Raw genomic sequence first — 23438 nt, 5'->3', positions numbered from 1 at the left:
TAGGACCCCAAAGAAAAGATTGCGTGGATAGATCTGACGCTCTCTTCACGAGACTCTACAAAATGTGTAGCCTTCAATCAAACTATGTATTTTTCTAGCAAGTGATATTTCGACAAAAATATTCAAAGCAGTTCTAATGAACAGCTATATGTACAGCTTAACATAGGAATAGCTCATGAGAAATATTGTCGTCTTAGGTGGAAGAAAAAGGCTTGCGCTCAAAGGAAAAGACGCACTATCTCAAATACACATCGATGATACTGCTGCAGCAGTAATAAGTAATATTTGAATCTGCTGTTTAAATTAACCTTTAAATTCATGTTGTCTTCAAAATCATCTTCTCAGATAACTTTGATAAATTGACAAGATGACATGCAGTACCTGTTTTTTCAAATGTTTAATGGCGATTACTCTGTTTTATGGGAATGTGTCATTTGCATCTAATATGACGTACTGCATATATGTGCACATTTATGGCAAGATTCATATTTAAAAATATAAGCTACAATATATGTGCTATGAAATATGATCCTGAAGTTAATCTCTTAAATTCCTAATTTTCAAAAGTAGCAGATATTACTACTTTCCTGTCCTGGTTATTTGAATTTCTTCGTGGCTTTGTACTGGAGATTTCATTCCCCCCCCCCCGCCCCTCGCCGCAATGTTTTAATTGCTTAAATTATTCAGTTGTAGTAGTATTTGCACTTAAAGTGGTAATTTCATTGATTCCCACCAATTTTTGCATTTTGAACTGATTTATCTTTATTTCGAATGGAAGCCTAAGCCTTAAAACAAAATTGCATGATGAATCATGGTATTTAGACTGAAACCACAGCAATTTAGAAAAGCATCTTCAAGAGCTAGTTCTATTTAGGAAACATTAATTAAATATAGCAGTGCTTCATATATCAGAAAATATTTTCAGATTTTTCCATGGCACACAGCATTGCTTCACCTCTTTCTTTCTAGGAAAGCTTTCTATACATCACAGAGAGGAAATATCTCTCAGAGGTTAATTATATCTCTAATTAGCAATGATGGTGAAAATCAGGTCAATTGCTGAATGTTGTGCCACTATAGGATATAATTCACTGAGAATTACACTTTGCCGTGGCGAAGCTTGTTTCCTCTTTGCTGAAAACAGTCACTGATTATGCTGCACTTGGCAGTAAGGAATGGCTTCAAATGTATGTTCTATGTGATTGGGAATCTCTGGTTCCTTCAATTGCATTTCCAGAGTAAACCTCTTAAAATTCTCTCTCTCCTGTCTCACTGGAAGGAAGCTGAAAGATAATTCAGTTTGACAGTCTTTTGTTGACTGTAAATACATTTTTATATGCTGATAATTAAGGAAGACAGCTGGGGTTTTTTTAATCTGAAGTGCTTTATGAAATTGCTGATAATAAAACACACTTGGCACAAGGCATAATCGATTACCAATACACTTCAAATGCTGCCATTGATGGCCACAGTCATTTTGCCAGATTGTAAGGCTGGATACAATATTACAATATAAAATATTGTATTTCTTATTTGCTAAGGAAGTAAAAGTTAAAATACTTTGTGATGAAGTTAAGAAATATTGATATAAATACAGCTTTAACAGTAGAGAAGTGTGGTGTGTAAAAAAGAGGCAAGCTAGGCAAAACAAGCATTATGGTTTTTAAATTGTTCTTTAGAATTCCTAAAATTGATTTTTTTCATTGGTTTAAGAATTTCATAAATATAAAACTGTCAAAAATTGTTCTAAATAAGAGTGTGCTGTGTCAGGAGATAATGCTAACAATTTTTACTTTGTGACAGAAAACGCACGCAGTCTTTCAAATACCAGAGCACTGTTGCTTCTCCTGCTAAAAACACCAATTGTCTCAACAGAGTGTATGATGACATTGATGCTGTGTCTGCATCAAGTCCACTCCAAACTTCTGTGAGGAGTGCCATTGTTGAAAGCCAACAAGTCTTATCCAAAGAAGATTTTCTGAAGTTGATGCTGCCAGACAGCCTCTCTATGGAGGAGGGGAGAAGAAAGGTGAGCTATTTTCTTCGGCTTTGTGTATGTCAGACACAGTTACCTTAGAAATTAATTTCTGGTATTCCCAAAATTGTTATAGAGAAGGCAATATCATTTTGTACAACCGAAGTATATTCCATGGGGTGCTGTAAATACTGACCTTAATTCCCACAATATCATTTCCCACAATATGAAAATTATCTCTAGTTTGATGATTATGTATGAAACACAGTATTTGTTTAAGTATGTTTTTGCTTAGCTCGAGCAGAGCCAGGTACAGGTTGAGCAACTTAATTATAATTTCAGAGATTAAAAGTAACATTTTCAAGGTTGGATGCCTAAATTTATACACCTCATATGATATTAAGTCACATGAATAAAAGTAGCCTGCTTTCTCCTACCCTGTGATGCTTAGTACCAAAGATTATATTTTAATTCTGAATCAGTTTCATGTAGGTTTCAGTGGCAACCGCTCAAAAGGCATATAATTGTCAGTGCTAGTGGAGAGCATATATCTAATCTTAATAGTATGAAGACAATAGTATTTTTTAAAAGTTCACAAAAAGTGGATAGAGAACTTAAAATTTACTGCTCCCCAAAGTATAGATGATTCTGGATTTTGTGCTCAATGTGGAATAAAACACAAAGCAATTAAATTGCTTGAGATAATTGTCACACTTCGATATTAACTCCATGCTCTCTTAACCCACTGTGTTGATATAATGTACTAAATAGTATAATCATCATGTCTGAACAAAAGTAACACATGGGAATTCTCTAAGTGCAGAGTTGAATTTAAAATGCAGATCATATACATTTTTTAACATGCAGTATGTTAAGTATGTATTATATGTATTTGAATTCTCATGAATAATGTCCTAAAGGTTTTTATGATTTCTGATTGATACAATAATTAGTTCTCTGTGATGGTTTCAAGAGCTACCGATGTTTCTGGCTATCTAAATGAGACACAACAATGGGTGGTGTGGCCATCCTGAGATAAGTTACTGCTGTCTCATTCCCCTCCCAAGATACCCAAAGCAAAGCTCACTAAGTGAGAGAAACCATAGCCCCTGACTTGCAGGGGATCCCCAGCCATAGGACTCAACAGCATCCAGTCTTCGATTATGCCTTCATAGAGGGCAGGAATCTTGGTGTAGGTGAGTCAGTTGTCTTTGACAGCAAAACCAGAAAGGCGTTTTCTGAATGTGTAAGATTCTACAGAATCAAATCACATGTTTGGTTTTACTTTCTTCATAGATCAGGAAATAATGAGCCTTGCAGGTAATGTTTAGTTTTTTATGCATCCTGAAAAGAAACTCCATAAAGCTCCAATAATATTCAACGTATTCAGATAGCTAGTGAACAACCTTTATAGGTAGAAGATGCAGTATAAGATTGAGAAGACTTGCATAGCAGCCCAGAATTGCGGCAGGATGCTTGCTGGGAATCTTGAGTGCAGGAAAGAGGATCAGAGACCCTTCAATTCAGAGGGTGAAGGCTTTTAACCCTTTGCCCAATGTGATCCCTAATTAGGCTAAGAGTCTCTTGATATTTTTTAACCTCTGCTTATAAAAGGCTATCATATATCCATTAATTTAAGGATGCTGTGTGTGTCTATTGCTGTGATCATTTTACATGTGTGTTAAAATAAAGTTTTGGATGATACTTATTCCCACGGCCTGTATCTATTTCAGGCAAATCTCTAGAATCTATGTGGTATTTCCCTCAGTTTTCTCTGGGACACAGTTAAGCATTCTAACAGCTTAGCATGTTCTGTATTGTCATCAAGACAGATGCTTTCCTGAACTAGCGCTGTGAAGTGGTTTTAAGTGTTTTGTAAAGACTGTGTCTTGTGGCGTGATTGAGTGCTTCTGTGTATTCCTTGTAGAAGTATTCATCAGTGGGCAAATTTTTCAGAAATCCAACAATGTAGATATCTTTAGTTCTACGCTATATTCACTGTTTTAAAAAGCTACTGCTCTTAAGCATATGTTCTGTATATGGAGTGGAAAATTCATAATTAATTACAATGAAAACAGGATAGGACATTGAATTGTGTTATGCAGGACAAACCAGTTAAAATAATTAAGGCAATAACTGACATTTGTAGATCTGAAGAATAACTAGATTTGCTGTGCCGAAGAATGACTTACAAAGTGGAATGGCCCAGTTTTACAATACAGTAACATCTTGTTTTACTGTAGATATTCAGGTTGTGGTTTAAGGAACTTTTTGGAATGCACAAACAGTTTTCACTGAACTCTGTTATCCTCTTTTCTAAGCCTATTTTGTGATATCTGGGGAGATGCAGTGTCTCAAGTCACTTTTATCATCCTATTAATTATATTGTATATCAGTTCAGAATGTTTAAAGCGTAGTCATTTCAAATTAAACAGTTTTCTGTATAGTCTTGAATAAATGTTGCCAGAGTTGGTAACCTTACATATATTTCTGGAAAACATTGCTTTCATAAGGCTATAGAGGTTTCATTTAACATTTCAGAATTAATAAAACTGTACAGTATCTGATAAATTCACGGTGATATATTCCAAAATATCAAGAGGAAGTATGAAAATACAGTTTAGTAACACTTTTGAGGCCGCGGTAGATCTGATATGGTGGAACTCTGATCATCTCTATTAGCTCACCAATTCCAGAGTACCTGCCCAGCAAAAACACTCTCAAGAACTGATGATGGACTATGATTGTGTGAATAATTTTAACCAGTAACATGTGTTCTTATATCTTCATATTTTGATGTTTAGTTTTCATTTTATGGAAACCTTTCTCCACGGAGGACACTTTACCGTACCCTATCTGATGAGAGTATATGTAGCAATCGAAGAGGATCTTCATATGCCAGCTCCCGAAGTTCAATGCTAGACCAGGCCTTGCCAAATGATATCTTATTCAGCACTACTCCCCCATATCACAGCACGTTGCCTCCCAGAATGAGCCTGACTCCTGGAATGGGAAATCTGAGAAGTAAGTGATTGTTGCTGTTATTGCTGAGTTTGGAATATTTGTAATAAACAAATCACCAAATATTAAGTTTGATTTAACTTTTAAGATGAAATTATGAAATCTCAAATCAGTGTTCTGAATATCCCAGTAGAAGCATATTTGGTCAGCAGTACACGCTAATGCTTGCCTTAGCGATCAGTTCGGATTTATCATGTTTGGAGATAGCATTGACTCGACTTCGCAAAAAATTTTCATGAGATCAGTGATAGGCAACAAATATTTGTATGAAGATATTTCTTGTTAGCATTTTATTTGCCAGTGGTGACCTAATTAAGCCAAGCTGGCCTGTCTTATTTTAATATTTTTGTTAATTTTTCGTGTGCTCTCATGTTACTGAAATATTCACAAATATATTCAAAATAATAGCTAAAAGGGACAGCTTATATTTAGATGATCCTTTTGGTTACATCTTAAAAGGAAATGTGCAAATAGTTGTCCTCATCTCCATTTTCAATACTGAATTTGCTGACATTTTTTTAACATGTTAGTAAAACCTTTGCAAATAACACTTAATTTTTAATGGCAGAAAAAGAGTAGTCTGCGGTGCCAAATTAAAACTATTTTATGAAGGTATCTCTTTACTTCTAAGATCTTCAGAAGTGAGGTCTTTATTATATGCTTACCTTGTAATAATTTCAACATGGAGTGATGAACTATAAAGTTTGTATTAATTTTGTGGAAAAAATGGAATTAAAATTATGAAAATTACAAAAAAAAGAAAAAAGCAAATTGGGAAAAATATATATGCTTATATACCACAACCCACATCTACACAACCAGATAGATACATATATTTATTTATTTATTTATTTTTAGGCTACATATCCATATTTATATATTTATAAGAGTTAATTGGTTTTTGTTTTAAAAATGCTAAATCTCTTCACCTTATTATTTTAGGCTGTGACCTATAGGGGACAGAATTAGAAAAAGGCACTTTTAGTTAGCTACTCTGACATTGCATCACAGCTGACCACAATTTGAAAATGTACTAGAGCAACTGTGGACTCTGAAGTCCATAGCCAAGAAGCTGTGGGTGGATTTCTTAAAAGCATTAGGGACTTTGTAGGCACATGTCCAGAGAGAATGCAGACAGGTGATTTAAAATAAATAGTAATTAAAAGGGCTCTGTTGTTCATTGTGTCCTTTGGGACCTAGCAATCACTTGCTAACTTTCTGAAGTCACCCTTATGGATTATACAAAACATTTTTCTGGTTATAATGGCCTCAGCTATGAGACTGGGTTTTAGTCACTAACCCCTGATTAAATGGTATTACAAACACGCACTAAATTCCTGCTTCAGTTGGGAATACATGCTTGGTGGACCTTTTGCCACTTGGAAAATATTCTTCTAGCAGAGTGAAACTCTTTAGCGTAGATTTAATATGAAAAGATCCTTTGCTTTTGCTGATAGAAAACGAAGAACCATTTTGTTTCATTTGTAGTCTGTGAAGGAGCTATGTATATAATCAGGCATCCTGATGGTATTTTTTTTCTTTTACGACATTAGGCCTGTGTTTTTAGAGCCATTTCTTATAAAGGTAGATGTGCAATAGAATCAAACGTTCAGTGTGCTTTTTTTCTGGAGATCGACACAAGTCAATTAATGGTGTGCACTCCAGCTGTATACTGCTCCTCCAGCTGTGAAATTTTAGTGGTTTTTGTATTAGTTCTGTCTTAAACACCTTATTTTCCATTCTTACTGCTTTTTAGATACAGAAAGTTATTTACACAGATACCTGGGAAAAAAATTAGTATCGTGTCAGTCAAAATGAAACTAATTGTTGATTTCCAAAGTAGTTCATGCTGTGTTCATCTACAATTTCTATTTTCTGCTTCTGGTTTTGTATTATAAAAGTGCCTTTCAATGCCAGCAATATAGGATCTTTTATGAGGACTGTTTCAAGGAAGATTTAATTGGTTATCTGTAATTACACTCTGAAAAGAAACACGTCTTGACTTGCCCACCTTTGTTTTCAAAATAGGTTAGTCAGTATCTCCATATAAAAAACTAAATTTGGCTCTCGCTAGGAAGGTTTTTGTAATCAGTGTGTAGCAGGTATTTACATTCTGTAGCAGTGGTGATGTGAGAGGTTTCTTTTTCATTTTTAATTTTAACTTGAGGTTGTAGTTTCAGATATCAGGATTCTTATCTGTCATAATAGTCTCTTTTGTAAAATACATACGTCTATGATCTTAAAGCATTTTAATTTTACGGTTATTTAATGTTTACAGAAACCAGTGGTAATAGTGTGGTTTTGGCTGGAATTCATATTTAGAAAGATATGTTCCTGCATGTTATTACCCAGTGTGTGGTACATGAAATATTGTGGTAGCACCAACTCTGGTGAGACCCCTGTAGTAAGGAAAAGAGTGTGATTAATAGATAAGCAAGGCAGCAACAAAACCAAACCATAGTAGGCAACCTGAAGGATTTAGTTTACTGGGAAATCAGAATTATCAGACAAAACAACCATGGGAATATGGAAACAGAAACTTCAACTGTATGCAATGTTGACTGTGGGAAGGAGATGAGAAAATGAAGCTACGGGATTTTTTAAATTATTTTATCAGTTGGGGAAGTGAAATGAAAGAGTTGCTTTCAGTAAAGCCTGAATTGCAGGCTCTGACAGTTGAGTGCTGTTCATTGTGCATAGTACACAAACATAGAAGGATTTACTTTATTTTATCTGATTTTTAACTTAAACCAGAAAACAGAATTTGTGCAGCTGAGAAATCTGGAATTTTACCTTAGAGACATTAGATTCCCTGAGACAGTTCATGTTGAGTGATTCTAGCATGCCATACATGGCTGCAGGTACAAATCTATCCTCATCTTGCAGGGGAAGAATGAAAACAACGACAACCACTGATACAGAACTAGTGTACCAGCACAAGTCTGAAACTCAGAACAACACGTGGAGGCAGTCTGACTGACATTGCAGGCACCGTGGTCCACTCCTGTTACCAAACACACAAAAAAAAGGAGAAAGAAAAATGCCCAAAGTGATACACTGGCATGACGTTCGTGTGCTGTGAGGAAAGGAGCAAGGTGCAGGATACTTGTAGTGAAGAGGTTTGTGAGGAAGGGAATATTTTGCTATGATAAACTAACAAATTTTGAAAGTTCTCAGATTATATATGCCATAGGGGAAAGGCTGCCAGAAGTGCAGCTGATGTATCTGCAGTGATGTTATTAGATGAAAGTGTGTCTTAAAACTGGCTTATTACCAGTGTTAGCTTCAGTCCAAAACTAACCTCATTCATAAGCAGTATTAAAATGGAAGAGCATCACTGTGTATTGGTGATGTACAACATGAACAATTTGGATATCGGTTTTTCAGTAATCAAATAAAGGCTGTTGATTAAATAATTCACACAACCAAAGAAGCATGTATGTTGTCTATACAGACTCTCACACAATGAATAATCCACCACACCAGAACATGAGACTACCTTCAATAAAAAAAATTATTGGGAGCACATGTCCACTAGTGTAACAGTGCTGTAAGTGTATGTCCATGAGAAAGTCTCCTAGCAGGCTGGCATCTTTGAAGGGAGACTTTGGGCAACCCTAGATAATACTGAAGAAGGGAAGGGTTTGGCAGGCAGAAGCTGTTTTTTTAAGAGGACCATAGAGAGATAATTGCTGATTGCAGGAAAGAACAACAGGAAGCAGATACTGGGCTTTATGTCTGCATATGACTTGGTATGTTCCTTCAGCTGCACCATCTTTTGAGAAAATCTACTTGTTAAATGGTATGTCTAGTTTGAGCACAGTGAGTGAGGAGTACTTACCAAATATTTTTGCATGATCTCCAGTCTCTACATAAAAGTAGCAGTTAAAATTGAAGCAGTATACTTGTCTTGGAAGTAGAAAAGGTTTAATCAGGCGAATCCTCCTTCTTTCTTTATTGCTAATTACTCTTTGAATACAGAAGTATGTGGGACTTATGACAGTCAATTTGAGGAGCTCCGCTGGAAATGGAACTAACCATACGATTTTGGTGAAAATAAGGACTGTTCAAAATGCTTTATATTTGTATGTATCAATAATAAAAATAAAGAAAATTCCTAGGTGTAGGAAGAGAGTGACATAACTGAAAGGAACAGAAACCACAAGATCAATGATTTTGTGCCAAAACGAGTACGGCAGATAAAATAACCTTTAAAAGTGAAAGATAACACTTACATTGTTTCCTCAGAGGAAATAAGGGGTAAGTCTGCTCCAAAACCAATCTTGTGGGCAATGAACATAGTGGCCTACAAGATTAGGCATATCCTCCTGGACACACAGAGATGAGCATGCTCAAGCATAACTTTCCACCTTTGCACAATCAAAAAGGAAGACAAGAGGCAGCCTGCAGCTGCTAACGCAGCAGTCATACAGAGAAACAGTGGAGGTAACGGTGCGGTAAGATGAGCAGGGAGGAAATGCAAATATGGGAGGCTAGAAATAATACATCTCACCCAGAGCATTCCTGAAATACAAACAATATTCTCTGAAATTCAAAAGCACAAAGAGACCTCTATCATTAGAGCTCTTTTTTAAAAATTTATTTTTCCTATTGCCCGCCCAGCCCCATTGTACAAGAACACATAATTTATATCTTGAAAATAAACTAATCTGTGGTGACATACTCATGCTTTTTCAGTTATTCCACTTATAAATTTCAGCCATCAGCATGAGCACTTGCATTTTCAGAGCTATCGATATTCAAATCTCTGCTCTGGCAGGCTTTCTGCAGTTGAGTTGGTCTGTCAGGGCTGATGCAGGACCAAATAGGATCCACCCTAAGGTGAACTGAAGTTGTCACAAAGACAATGCATAATGAAGGATGACTGCTGCTGAATGTATCACTCCTACACTTTAATTTGGAAAGCCAGCAGAATTGCACTGGGAACAGGCATCTTCCTGACAGGTTTCACAGTCAGCCCCCAATAGGCTGATCACACAAAAGCAAGGGCTGTCCCTTAGGGCCTGCCTGCTGGTCTGGAACCAAAAGCTGGCTTGCCAGCCTTTCAAATAAGGCATTCTGTCTATTTTCCACAACAGGGATGTAGAAAACCTGTGTACTTGCGTAAATAAAGTTCTTATAATTCCCAGGTCATATACAAAAGTTCAGAGACTGCTCTGATGTTAAGCTTTGAATATATTTTCACCCCAAAGTAACCTTGGGTAAGATTTTATATATGTTTATAAGAAACTGAAAATAAAATCTTAGTACTAGATGTATGAGTAGAATGTATATAACATTTTCCATTTCATATAACATCCACTTTTGCACAGTAATAGTGAGTATTGAGAGATATTTCTAGAGAATTTTATCACACCACTTCCAGTTATAATATAACAGTATTGTATCTTTCATGTAAGTTGTAGAACAAGATAAATTCCACAGTAAACAGGATTTCTACCTCTTCTGCATTGCTTTTGATTTGCAGAATTCCCAACTTTTGACAGGATTGCAGACTCCCTTCACTCTCCTGTTCCTTTTTTTTAAAACAAACAAACAAAACAAAAACAAAAAAAACCCCAAGCTGCAAATAATATGATATGCTCTAATCATTGATCTGTGCAGTAGAATGCTCTGTAACAGGTTACTGGTTTGGGATTTTTAGGTCAGAAATATTTCATTAAAATTTACTTGGTTATTCCTTTTCATTGATATCAGGACAGTGACAACACACCATTTTCTTAAACTATAATGTATCTTCCACTTGTATGTGTGCATTTTTTCCTTCATTGATTTTTTGCATTTGGTGTTTTCCTGAAAAAAAAAATGCCTCATAAATGTTATAGTCTCGATCACTGAGATAACTAGATGGAAATTTCCTTCTGAAATATTTGAGGAAAAATTACTATTTTGACCTTTTTATTTAATAACATTTTTTTGCTTCAGATTTATCTACTTCTTCCTGACTATACTATGTAATACAAGCTCAATATTATATCACTAGCTTTATGGTTAAAACAAAATGGGATTATAAATAATGTATTGGGTTTATGTTCAGTTTTATGAACCTCTGTGTGCCTGTTCAACAGTATTCATTTTACTGTGTTCACATTGATCAGAGTGAAGATTGCTATGGATTGATAAGGAAAATGTAAAACTATTTGAGATAATTATGAAAACTAGCATCTCCTCTACTAAGATGTATGTTCATGGTACCTTTCTAAAAGACTGCATAGCTCAAAGCTGTGTTTGAACTAACTTTATAGTGTATATATTTCAATTAATATACAGTCTGTCTACAGCACGTAATGTGCTACAGCTCACTCTGGAGCTTAGAGATTGGCACATGAGTCTTATGTCCTCGGATATACAGCTACAATATTAAACTCATAGGGTATTATTTTCAATGTGAAAGTGAGTTTTGGATGTAGGCTAGAATACAAATGCATTGAAAGAAATGCAAGTGATATAATTTAAAATTGCTTCTGGAACTGAAATATTCAAGTTTCAGAATAAAACTCTGCATGTAAATAGCTCATATGCTGTTTCAGTCGTCTTAAAATGATAACTTTGTGTATCTAGCAACTTTTCTGCTCAGTGCTCAGGCTTAATATGGTATGCTTAAAGAATGCATGCTGTCTACTCACAGCATTCACGTAAAAATGTGAAGAGCACGTCATGTGCAAAGTGACACAAAAAAAATCTTTAGAAACCTTTCCCGTCTTATTCTACCAAAGTTTTAAAAATCGTTCCACCCATATTGAGTATTGAACAGGAAAAGACAGAAACAAGAGAAATTACGATAAGCGCTCTTTGCTTATATATATATTTTATAGTTAATTATAATAGCTTCAAAATTAATTGTACCTCATTGTTATAGGAAGACTAATTATTGTGTTTATTGTTTAGATGAATTCTGGTTCTCAGATGGGTCCTTATCTGATAAAGCCAAATTCAATGATCCTGGCCTGATGCCCCTGCCAGACACTGCCACAGGGCTAGACTGGTCCCACCTGGTAGATGCTGCACGAGCGTTTGAAGGTAACAGGAAAATTTGAATAAAGATCGATGTTCAGTACACAAACTTTTTTTTCTAAATATCTATTGTATAATCATATTTTTAATTACAAAAATCCAGTGTTTGTTTCCATAGCCCTTTAGTTCTTTTGGCAGTATCACTTCTCAGTGTGGAAGTTTGTCACTGAAAATTTGGGGTATTCGTGATACTTTCAGTATCTGTCTTAGGTGCAATTCATCCATTTAGGGGCCTAACTTCTTTCTGTAATCAATTGGAAAAATCTGATACTTTGAAAGACAGATTCAAAGCATTTATGTTAGATGTTTAAAATGAAACTGGGAGTAGTATTTCCCTGGATTCACTGTGTTGTGTTTATAAACTTGTATGCGTAGTCCAAATGATGTTGCAGTCCCTCTCAGTTTTCGTAATAAGCACTTGAAAAACAGCGAAAATGCACACTATATTTTCCAGTAGCAGAACTTGAGGTGCGGGATATAAATCAGGTTTGCATTATTAAATTATAAGACCTTATTGGCCTCTCTGATAGCAAAACCCACACATAATGTACGAACACGGAGAGCTGGATGTTGGTTTGAGTGTCTGTATCAATATATGTAGTTGAATGTTTGTGTTTTGTTGTTTCTGAGGGATGCTTTGGTTAGGTCACGGTGCTGTCCTAAAATCTCCAACATTTCTTAACTGGCATTACTCTCATTAGTGAATGTGTGGGAAGTCAGAGGTATTGTCACCGTCATCACTATATAAGATACAGCCCTTAACTTTATGAGGAGAACTGGTTGTGAAGTTAATGACGAGATGTTCTTCTGGTTTGGTTTTTTTTTTTTTTTAACTAAAAGCAACCATGGCAATCAGTTTTCTGGTACCTGATTCCTTCCCTAAGTATGAAGCGATTAAATTTCAATTTGATCAAAACCTCTTCAGAACTATTTACTAATTTAAATGGTGGTATTAAAACCCCAAACTAGGTGGAAATGTGATCACATTTTAAATAGGACTGTCTCAAAAAACCCTCAAAACAAACAACATCCCCCACCCCAAACCTTCAATGAAAAAGATCACAAAATGGATAGGACTTGTTTAATACTGACCTCAGAAATTAATGTTAGATTTTTCTCTAGTTTGGCTTTGCCAACCTGATATTTCAATGTTGTATTCTGTTCTAGAACCCCAATACAAGACTTAGTTCTATTTTTTAATTTCTACAAGGTCTTTTCGTAATATCAGTTTATCAGAATTACCAATCTGATTCCAAGGTCAAGGTTTTTCCCTTGTGATGTCTCTAGATTGTATGTTGACAACTTACATATTTTGATCAGTTCAGCACTCATAATGTAGACCTCACAAGCCTTCATCTGTCTGTCTTAAAATGCAGTTGTATCTCCATTAATGTTAAATATAGCCTTTTTAGGTGCCTATAATGTTGGCATTAGTTGGATTAAGAATTAAATACAGTAGCAAGATTTTTGCTACCATCATCTGTACTCAGAGTTTACACATGGATGTAACAAGAACAGTTGTCTCATATTTAGCTTCCTTCCCACTCCCAAATGAACAGTTGACTAGATTATTTGTTAATTAATATTTGCTTTTATCCAACTGAAGCCTTGGTCTTATGTAGAACAGCAATTTTTAAGCTGTGGTCCGTGAGGGCGGAGTAAGTCATTACTTTTTTTTAAAAAATTGAAAGTATGATAAAGCTTTTCACTTTGCTTTTGCTTGGCAAGAACTTTTGTAGAAAGCTGAATATTCAAACTTTGCCTGAAAATCCTCTGTTATTCCTGAAAGAGGACTTCACAGTGCAATAGAGAGCTGTGCGGGGGTTAACTCCACAGGCTCCAGAAGCTACATCAGTGAGGGGTTTTGCTGGAGCTGTGTCTGGTGAGGGTCAGTGTCCATGAGCTGGAGCACAGTGCAACATTATTTTAGGTCTTTGCACGGCCATCCTTTGCAGAACATAGTTTTAACTCTGATACCGATCCAGAGATCATCTTTGGCATGCATGCAGTCTGTAGCAAGGGGTGTTCTTCCTTTTCTGTCATACATGGATAAGCTACTTCCAGTTCTCTTATTTTATTCTGGCGGGAGCTGCAGATAGAGAGTAGCCAGGGAGCAGTTGACATGCTAGAATTACATTGTTGTAGTATTTTTGTATCCATCCCTGAAGCAGACAATGAAAAATAGATAGAATTGGATGTGACTGTACAGCAAAAGAGGTATGGCTTTAGGGAGTGCAGCTGAGGTGAAAAAGGAGAAGCCGCAAAAAGAAAGCAAGCAACGTGTTGGACTGAATAAAGATAAAGACATGGGAGTTTATAGAATAAATTGGAAAGTCAAATTAGAAAAAGAAGAACAAAGAAATCTCAGAAAAGAATATGGAGAAGGAGAGAATGTATTTTTTAGTTCTCTTTTTGCATTATCCTTCCAATAGGTCTCCAAGTTAGGGAAGAAGGACTGACTTTCAACATGTGTCTTATCCAGAATTAGCCATCAATAATATCTTTTCAATGTTTTGGGGAACAAAAGTCGCAGCCTTTCTAGGTGTCCATGTCTTTTACTGTCATTATAGAAGAGAATTGGTACAAACATAAATATGGATTATTATTATTAATAATAATAATAATAATAGCTCTTTGTACTGTTTATACTACTTTAAACTAGGCTTATTGTGCTTAAAAAAAGCTGTTCTGTGTTTTGATAAATCATACTGTGGGAATTAATAACCTAAGAAAAGTCCCTCTGTCTCTGCTTTAGTTCATTAAAATAGGTAGTTTCAACTCCTGATTTTTTTCCAGGTTATTTTTATGAACATCTACTAGTGCCAATCAGCATGCAGTGTTCTTTAATGCCAATTTATCTTTGCAGAAACATCTGTGCTACTGCAATTAATATTATTTTAATATTCTTTATCTCTTAATGCATGTAATGCTACAAATAACATAATGAGAAAGAAGTGAAGCATTCAGCATGAGAGAGAATTATTTTAACAAAATATGTTAAACTGCTAGAAAAAGAAAAAAATGAAAATATGTAGTTAACATTTGGTCATTTCTAGTGCACGCATGTGTAACTCTTTTTGCTTCAGTGCATATGTCAGTACATGTTTGTAGGTAGAGTTTGCCTTAATAATGAGAGAGCAGCTTCATGCACTATACTCATTTTAGTCTTTTCTGCTCTCCAATATATCAAAATTGCCTGGAGTTTTTTTTGGTCTCTGTTACTGGGCTGGAACAATAGAAATCCAGATTCAAATTCTTAGTGGTTACAACTGCACAATTCTGCTGCTTTAACGTGAGACATGAATTTCATCTAATCTTTGGTCTTGCTAAGTCAACTGTTCCTTAAACTTTTGATATAAACATAAATACATTTTTGCAAGTATTTTTCTATACATGGGTCCTACATGGGGTTTGGCAAGGATGCCCCAGGTAAAAATAAGAGCTCTGAGATTTAGATGTATTTTCTTCTGTTTTGTATGCACATGTCACTTGAATTGAATAGAAGGTGTCTCTGTAGTTTGGAGGAAGCAGAACTTCTGTCATCATATGGCATCATAGTCAGAAGTACACTTGATTTTTCTTTTGAAAAGTGAACTGTTGATAAAGGTACCTTTGATTTAATTTTCATAAATACAGAGTCAAGGCAATTCTGTAAAGAACAAATAAAACAAAAATCAGTAGGAAGAGTTTGCTCTTTAAAGCACAAGTTCAACCTTCACCACAATTCAGCTTTAAAACCAGTTCTCATTTAAATAGTCAATATTGCTAAGCATGAATACTTATAGGGAGAGCAGTGAGATTTTATATAGTTACTGAAAATAAAAATGTCTTTAAAAGTACTTGAAAAGCATTCAAAGGCAAAATATTTTGCTAGTCCAGGATCTTCTTGATGTACTAGTTATTACAGAGATTTGTTGGCTTTTGAAAATTAAGGAACTGCTCTTTGAAGAGCAACACAGGAGTTTACCTAGTAAGTTATGTGATTGAAGATTTCTGGTTATAAGCAACCATGTAGTGGTTTTATTCCTTACCTGATGAATGCAAAAATATTACTTCATATTTTATAAAGATGTGAATATTGGAAAAATAAGTTCCAGTTATACTAGGAAAATAGAAAAGGTCTTACAATTAATTTCCTACTATGTTAATATTATTTTAAAATTATGTGAAGCTGAAATTCATTAGGGATTACAGAAGGAAGAAAAAGCTAATCCATGTATTATGCTTGATTGCAAGAACTCATGTTTTTATTTCAACACACAACGAAAATATAATATGAAAGTATTTTAAAATATTGTGTTTAAAAATGGCGTCACATGATTTCATTAAGAGTTGTATGTACCTGTTTTTCCACCTGCTTTTGTCCATCAAGAAAAAGATGCTTTCAAATACTGCTGGAGAGAGCACAACGACAAAATGTTTTCTCACCTGGCAAAATAAACCAAACAAGTGGCCACTGTCTTTAACTGAGTTTATTCGGCAAAGGGAGAAAAATGCAGATTTTTCTTTTTTTTTAATTACAGTACAATTACCTCTGAGACACAATGTCACATGTCACATGTTGTTTGCTATAGAAAAAATAGCAACAACAAAACATTTGTTGCTGGCATTGATTTCTTCTATCAAGTGGTAATGAAAATGTAAATAGTATAAAGATGGAATCAATAATTAGAGATGTACTTCAGACTGTTTACACGGTCTTGTTTCTGGCCTGCATACTGTGTTTCAGTTGGGAAACTAGTTTTAGTTTATCTGTACTAAATAAATCTATTCAACCTAATATGTTTAAAATCTGTAAATGATGCCATGGTTATGCGTTTAAAATTATATTCCTACCTTATTATTGACACAAATGAAAAAGTCACGTTCATTTTTGCTGAGATCCATCACTAGTCAGAAATAAGGATAAAAGCAAGGGAAATGAACTGTGCTCTTTCAAATTGGACAAAAAAAAAGGCATGCGACTTTTCTTCATTGTATGATAAAATGAATTGTGAATCTTTGCTATTCCCTAAAACTATTCATTTAAAAAAATCTTTAAAGAGCCTTTTAGTGATTTCTTGGTTTTGTTTGGTAGAACTTTTAAACCAAAATTTCCTTCCTAGTTGAAATTGTATTCACTGCTCAGGTTCTTAGAGTATGGAGGATTGTCGTCTTCTGTATCGAGCCAAGTTGTCATGCTGTGTTGCAATACCGGGTGTTACAATTAGAAACACGAGGCATGACTCCTCCTGCTTTGCTGTAACGTCAGTGTTGTGCAAAAATGGGGCTGCAAGGCTGAGTGAGAGCCCACGTGAGTTGGACGGGGAGTGTTCCACTGTGTGGGCTGTACCTGAGGGCCACAGCTGCTCCAGTGGAGATGGGGCTCTCTTGTTTATAGGAACATTCTAAATCTTATTCCAGGTTTTGACTCAGATGAAGAATTTGGGCCGTTCTGTCCTCACACGCCGTTTCTAGGTGATGGTCTGGGATTGATGACTTTTGCCTTTTGTAAACTTTCTTTAATATTTCCTATGTTTGCACGTTTGCATGATGATGCAAGCTTTGGGCCTGCGGGGCGGCGGAGAGAGGGCAAGGCAGGCATGTTGTCGCCAGAGTTTATACAAGCCTACAGACATGGATTTTGTTTGACAGAAATCAGTTAAATCAATCTCCACAGAATATGGATTATTTCTTTTTAAGACGACAAATTAAATCATGATGAATGCATCATTTTTACTCCTGTTCTGTGCAATGATGATCTGCATGGCATACTTCTATTATGTGGCGAGTGATGTATTTTGGCAACCACACTGTATATCCATAGGTAATTACATCTGCGCTTGTTATATTATGTTCTAGTGGAATCCAGTGTGTAGATAATAGCGTGCCTTGGTAACGTATAACAAAAACTCAATTGGTAAAAATAGTGTGAATTTATTGGTTTTCAAGTATGCAGATTACCACTAGGTTCTGCAAATGCTTGAAACAGTAAAATGGTACAAAATGGACAGTGCAAATTTCTGAGGAATCTGATGGCTTTAAGTCCATGGAAAATGCAAACCTTTTTGCTAAATTATTATTGTCACTGGTGGTGACTCTGAATTCTCAAATGGTTTTCTGCAGATTTCATCAAGACCAATTTACTGTTCATGTCAGCATTAACTGGTCCAAACAAATCTATCGTACTCTGCTGATAGATACAAAACATTGCTTTGAGGTTGCCTTTGGATGCAGATGTGGGGAGGCCAACTGGTTGGAATTTACTTTACATCTGCTGATTATCTTCAAAGCTCTGGTGTAGAAACCTACATCGATTTCTCTAACTGAACCAGGATAGTGGCTGTAATATAGCCTTTCATTTTGTATATATGTCCAGCTTTAAACATATCCTTATGTTACTTTTTTGCAGATCAGAGAGTAGCATCTTTTTGCACCCTGAATGATATGCAGCAAGCTGAAGGCTTGGAAGGAACACAAGAGTTACCTTTGGATGAGAGTCCCACAGATGGAAAAGATTTCCTTGAGGCTGCTGGGTATGTCAGAATTAAAGCATATATTAAAAAACAAAACAAAATTAAAAAACCAACACAAACAACAAAAAACAAAAACAAAACCCCCCCAAACAACCTGATTTTCTCTTAATGTTGCATGTCAAATTGCCTGTATGCATATTTCACTGCTATTCGATGGCAGAACCGTTGCCTTAACTAATCACATCTTGTCTTTAATTTTGAAAAATTCTGTTTCTTGGAGTTGCCTCTGAGCAGTTCTATCTAGAAAATTTGTAGTATAGCCAGATAAAACTCTCTCACTAGAGTAGGCCTCTAATGTCCAGTACGGTCAGGTGCAGTGTTTCAGCTAATCAATATTTTCACTGTATTCCTCCTATACAATAATAACAATTTGTGTTATGCTTATTTCTATTTTCATTTAAATAGAACTGATAACAGGAGCTCAGCTCTGTAGTATGCAGTAACCTTAGCTGAAGCAAACATGTCAGACCTTGGGACAGGTGTTCCTGCCTGTCTTTTGCACCTACTTGCTACTTGCAAATCCATAACTTTTCATTTATACCCAGGCAAATTAATCAAGAGAACCTGTAACTGAGGACTGTAGGAAACTTTTATGCGAAACTGCCCAATTTTTCAAATTCTTTCCAGTCCTCTGGGAGAGATTATTCTTTCCGCCTCCCCGCCCCCCCCCGCCGCCTCCCCGTCTTCCCTGCTGTGGGGAGTATTCTTGTTAACAACAGAGAGATTCAGCACTATAAGCTGTCCACTAGCACACTTTAAAAGAAAAACACATCTTTGATTAGTTTTGCTTTTCAGTTGCAGAAATGGAAGAACAGCAAATGAAGGGAAGTCTTGCTTATTAGACTATCACATTTTAATTTGAACCGATTATACACAAATTAACTTACTTACATGGTAAAGTGCTTTTATTGTACAAAGTCCATATCTTTCCCCAGCCTAGTGTTCAGTAAGGATTGCAAAAGAATGTTAAAGATATTCCACTTTTAGCTTTGGCAAATCCGTCAGATTTGTGCACTTGCATGAAGCAGCTGATCCAGCTTTGTATAAAGATTCTCTCTTCAGCTTCTCTTTTCTAGACAAAATGAGTCACATGGCGAATTTCATCTATAACATAAAAGAAACTGTCTCCCACAGTGCTCATTGTCATACAGGAAACAGAAACTGTTCTCAGTATTTTCCTTCAGTCATGCATTTGATTAACCCGTGGCAATATTTCATATGTTTTGACCTTTAAACAAAATATTTGTCTCCATAAAGCCATAAGTTTTGCCTTTACTGGAAATGACACAACTGCAGACCATACAAAAGAACTCTTAACAGCTCTTTTGGTTTACAGTAATTGCTGCTGCAGCTTGCTTCACATTAGTACAGTCCTAATCAGAAAGCAGCTTGTTAACAATGTGCTGGGCACACCATTTAGCAGCAAGTTGAACTTGCACTGTGGGGGTACGTGCAAATAATTCGTAAAACATTCCTCTTTAAAATCGTTGTAATTTCTGACTGATTTGCGTAAGAGACAGTGTCATATTTCAAATATTACAGTTCATGGGTCTACCTTCCTGTAATAGTCTTTCGCTGATGCTGGTTTTGTCTATGTTTTCCTAACTATGCCTAAACTGATTTGTTTCCTTTGCTATCACTGGAAGTGTTACTCTGTAAAAGCTGGGAGAGAAATGGTTTTTTACTAACCCAGAGTGAAGGTAGTGGTTTACTTTACAGGGAACATGTTCCAAGTACTCTGACTGGGAAAGTAAACCAGCTGGAAGTCATCCTCCGGCAACTACAAACCGACCTGAGAAAGGTAAGGGAACATTAGTGATGTTATTACTCTGCAGTTTTAATTGTTGTGTTTTCATGCAGAGTTCATCAAGGGCTTGAAAAAAGCACTTCAGTTCAAACAGTGTAATTAATGAATAGTAGAGCCTAGTGGTTGATCAGAACGCTGAGGTGTAGAAGGTCCTGTGGGAATGGTTATGTGAACAAGCTGCCCCAAGAGTAACTAGTTTGTGGGTCTTTACTCCAGAATAACTGTCCTAGATACAGTCACACCCCAGAAAGAATGAGACACTTGATCTCCATTCATGGTACCCTAGATTTAACAAGGATAGCGATATGGACATGGGCACTATTGCTAAGAAGTTAACACTCGAGATTTGTCATCCTTGTTGCCTTGTGGTGTCTTGATCATGTGACAATGACTTGCTTTGTGTCTCATCTGCTATCTAATTTCTGAACTGGAGACAATGCCAGGACTGGTAGAAATGGGACTGCTTTTGGTAAGAAAATATTCATGTAAGGGAAAATTTTGAAATTCTATACTCTTCTTCCTTAACATATGCTTGAAATTAATTCCCTATGACTTGGGCTCTCATATATGATTTGTAATAGCTAAAAGCTTCTTATCCTTTTAGTGCTGGAATGTTTTTTTGTTAAATGGAGTAAAGTCCTATAATTTCTGTATTGAAGTAGCATCCAGTTTTCTTTCAAGCTGGCCACAATTTTTCAGAATGAACGAGGTAGTTGGAGCGTATTTGGGGAATTAGCTTACAGTTAATGGTTGTCAGAATGGATTAGGGAGCTCAAGAAAATATAGCTGTACGACTTGCACAGAAGTATTAACAACAAAAATGAATGCTGTCATCACGACTACTCACTTAACTCAATTCATATATTTGTTAACCAGGAAAAACAGGACAAGGCAGTTCTCCAGGCAGAGGTACAGCATCTGAGACAAGATAACATGAGGCTTCAGGAGGAGTCACAAACAGCAGCTGCTCAACTGAGGAAATTTACAGAATGGTTTTTCAATACGATCGACAAAAAGTCCTAATGACTGGGGCTCTGGCAAATACTTATTTGAACAATGTAACAGCTGTATTTTTTGAGTTAGCGGGGTAATAACTTCACTGTGTTCACAATCCATTTTAGGTGTTTCTGCTGCATTCTCTATCCAGCTTTATTCATTTGAAAAGGAGAGACAACTGTGGTAATCTGTCTTTAAATTCATATGAAGAAAGCAGAGAATAGCAGATATTTGTTTGTGTGCAGATGAATGTAAAAAATCCTTAGTGTCATTTTAGACATTTTTAGAAGATGCTCTGGCTGGTGCTTGCCTGAAGAGGAATATTTGGGGTTTTAGTTCCTGCATTTCAGGTGTGCTGGTGAAGACATTAAAGCAATTTACATTAGCTTGGGCTTCAGTATTGTAAGATAAAAAGAATAACCAGACGTATACTTTAATGTTTAAAAGGTGCTCTATTTTTTTGTATGTACAGTAGTTTTATTTCCACAGTCCACATTGTCATAGCAATAAGAATGGAGGTATAGTGAATAGTCACAAAGCTGTGTTTATAAAAAGTTAGCACTGATGTGTTTAACACTAGTTTGGATGCAGATACATTAGAGATTATTTATTTGCAGGAACAAAATGGTGCCTGAATATAAACAGTGTTCTGGTTTTCTAAAAATACACATGCCTTGTAAATGGCTCACTGGGGTTAGCCCACTCCCAACTTCAGTTACTTTTGTATAGTTGATGTTCAGCTAAACAGTTATACTGCTTAACTATCGAAATCATGTATGATGTGAGCCAGCCAATCGATTGTACAATGCCAAATTTGTTTATCTTTGTACAGAAGCTTTGATCAAGTGTCTTGTATTTAACACCTTTATTTAAGCTTATTTAACCTTAAATTGTTGTTTTTATAAAGTTTGTTTTATCTGCACTATGGTGAGGTCAGTTGGTTGCAAGTTGTAATATTTTTAGCTTGCCAAGACTGTACTGAGGAGTTCTAGAAAATTCTAACAATTGGATGCTGCTAGTACACAATTGATTTGTTTGTATGCTTTAACATTTTTAACTGTTTAATTTGAAATGAACATACATCCTGCTTTTTTAATAAATGTTAAAAATTTAAATCTGAATTATTTTATCTTGCGTTATCTGTAATCACCGTCATCAGTAATAGCTCAGGTTTCTGTTCAGCCCCTCTCTAGGTTCTCAATCCAGAGACAGTCCAACCCCCGAGAGCTTTCATGAGCCCTTGTTACCAGCGAGGGGTTGTCAACATTATCAGGGTTAATTTCTTTGCTGTGTCTTGTCCTGTAACTGAGGAGGTAGCTTCGGGGGTCAAGGAACAAAAGCTGGTTTAGCTGTTCACAGGCATTGATTAGTGACCTACAAGGGGAAGGAAGGAAAAAAAAACCACCAAACACAAAACCAAACAAAAAAAACCCCAGAACACCTGCTTTACCCAAAAAATGTCCTAAAGAAAGTTTTCAAAAGTGGTCTAGTTTTCTTGTATGACTTTAGATTGGTTGTAGCAGCAAATAGCTTGCCCTTTTCTTGTGCCTGCAACTGAGGATTTGATTGCAGTGTTAGCATATGTGAGATGTTTTGTCTGTAGTATTGAGCTTAAAGTCTACACCATAAAAGCACAGTTTTGCAAAATTAAATGAAGCTAATGAGCACATTTGAGTTATCCTTTTGAGAGAGAAAAAAAATAGTTTCAGATCGTGATTGTATCCTGGTTTCCTTTCAGCAGCTGGAATGCATTCAGCCAAACCTACAGAAAATTGTTGAATAGTTAAGGAGAATATTCAACTGATACAAGTAAAATTCTGTGTCCATTGTTAGTGCACGTTGGCTAAGAAATGTTTTGTAAGTTGAACAACTGTCTGCTATAACAATTGCTCTGAATGACTGCTCTTAGGAAAGGTTATACAGGGGCAGATAATCGAGGCCTTGGTGTCCTTACATTCAAATGAAAAACACTATTTTGTCTTCATATTTTTCATCAAAAACGCTGACTTTTACATACCAAAAAATATCCATAAAGCTGTATTAACAGAGTAATTAAACATGGCAGTCATGTGTTACACTAGATTCTGAT

General features: G+C 35.8%; 1 protein-coding gene across 5 annotated transcripts in view; it reads left to right on the top strand.

The window, feature by feature from the left end:
- The window catches only part of SIPA1L2 (signal induced proliferation associated 1 like 2), a 147595-nt gene extending 125175 nt beyond the window's left edge, over positions 1-22420 (top strand). The window contains exons 17-23 of one of the 5 annotated variants that reach the window (XM_065631461.1): positions 1876-2029; positions 4780-4999; positions 11906-12037; positions 17435-17488; positions 18423-18546; positions 20266-20347; positions 21230-22420. In XM_065631461.1, coding sequence (XP_065487533.1) covers positions 1876-2029; positions 4780-4999; positions 11906-12037; positions 17435-17488; positions 18423-18546; positions 20266-20347; positions 21230-21376 — 913 coding nt within the window. In that variant the 3' untranslated portion in view covers positions 21377-22420. Of the gene's footprint in view, positions 1-1803; positions 2030-4779; positions 5000-7882; positions 7958-11905; positions 12038-17434; positions 17489-18422; positions 18547-20265; positions 20348-21229 lie in introns of those variants that run through there. The other 4 variants (XM_065631457.1, XM_065631456.1, XM_065631459.1 and 1 more) reach the window with 4 other exon arrangements.
- The last annotated feature ends 1018 nt before the right edge of the window (positions 22421-23438 follow it).

The sequence above is a fragment of the Caloenas nicobarica genome, chromosome 3, assembly GCF_036013445.1.
Source record: "Caloenas nicobarica isolate bCalNic1 chromosome 3, bCalNic1.hap1, whole genome shotgun sequence".
NCBI classification, from domain to species: domain Eukaryota; kingdom Metazoa; phylum Chordata; class Aves; order Columbiformes; family Columbidae; genus Caloenas; species Caloenas nicobarica.
The sequence above is the reverse complement of the archived record's forward strand: the minus strand, read 5'-3'. Positions and strand labels throughout refer to the sequence as shown.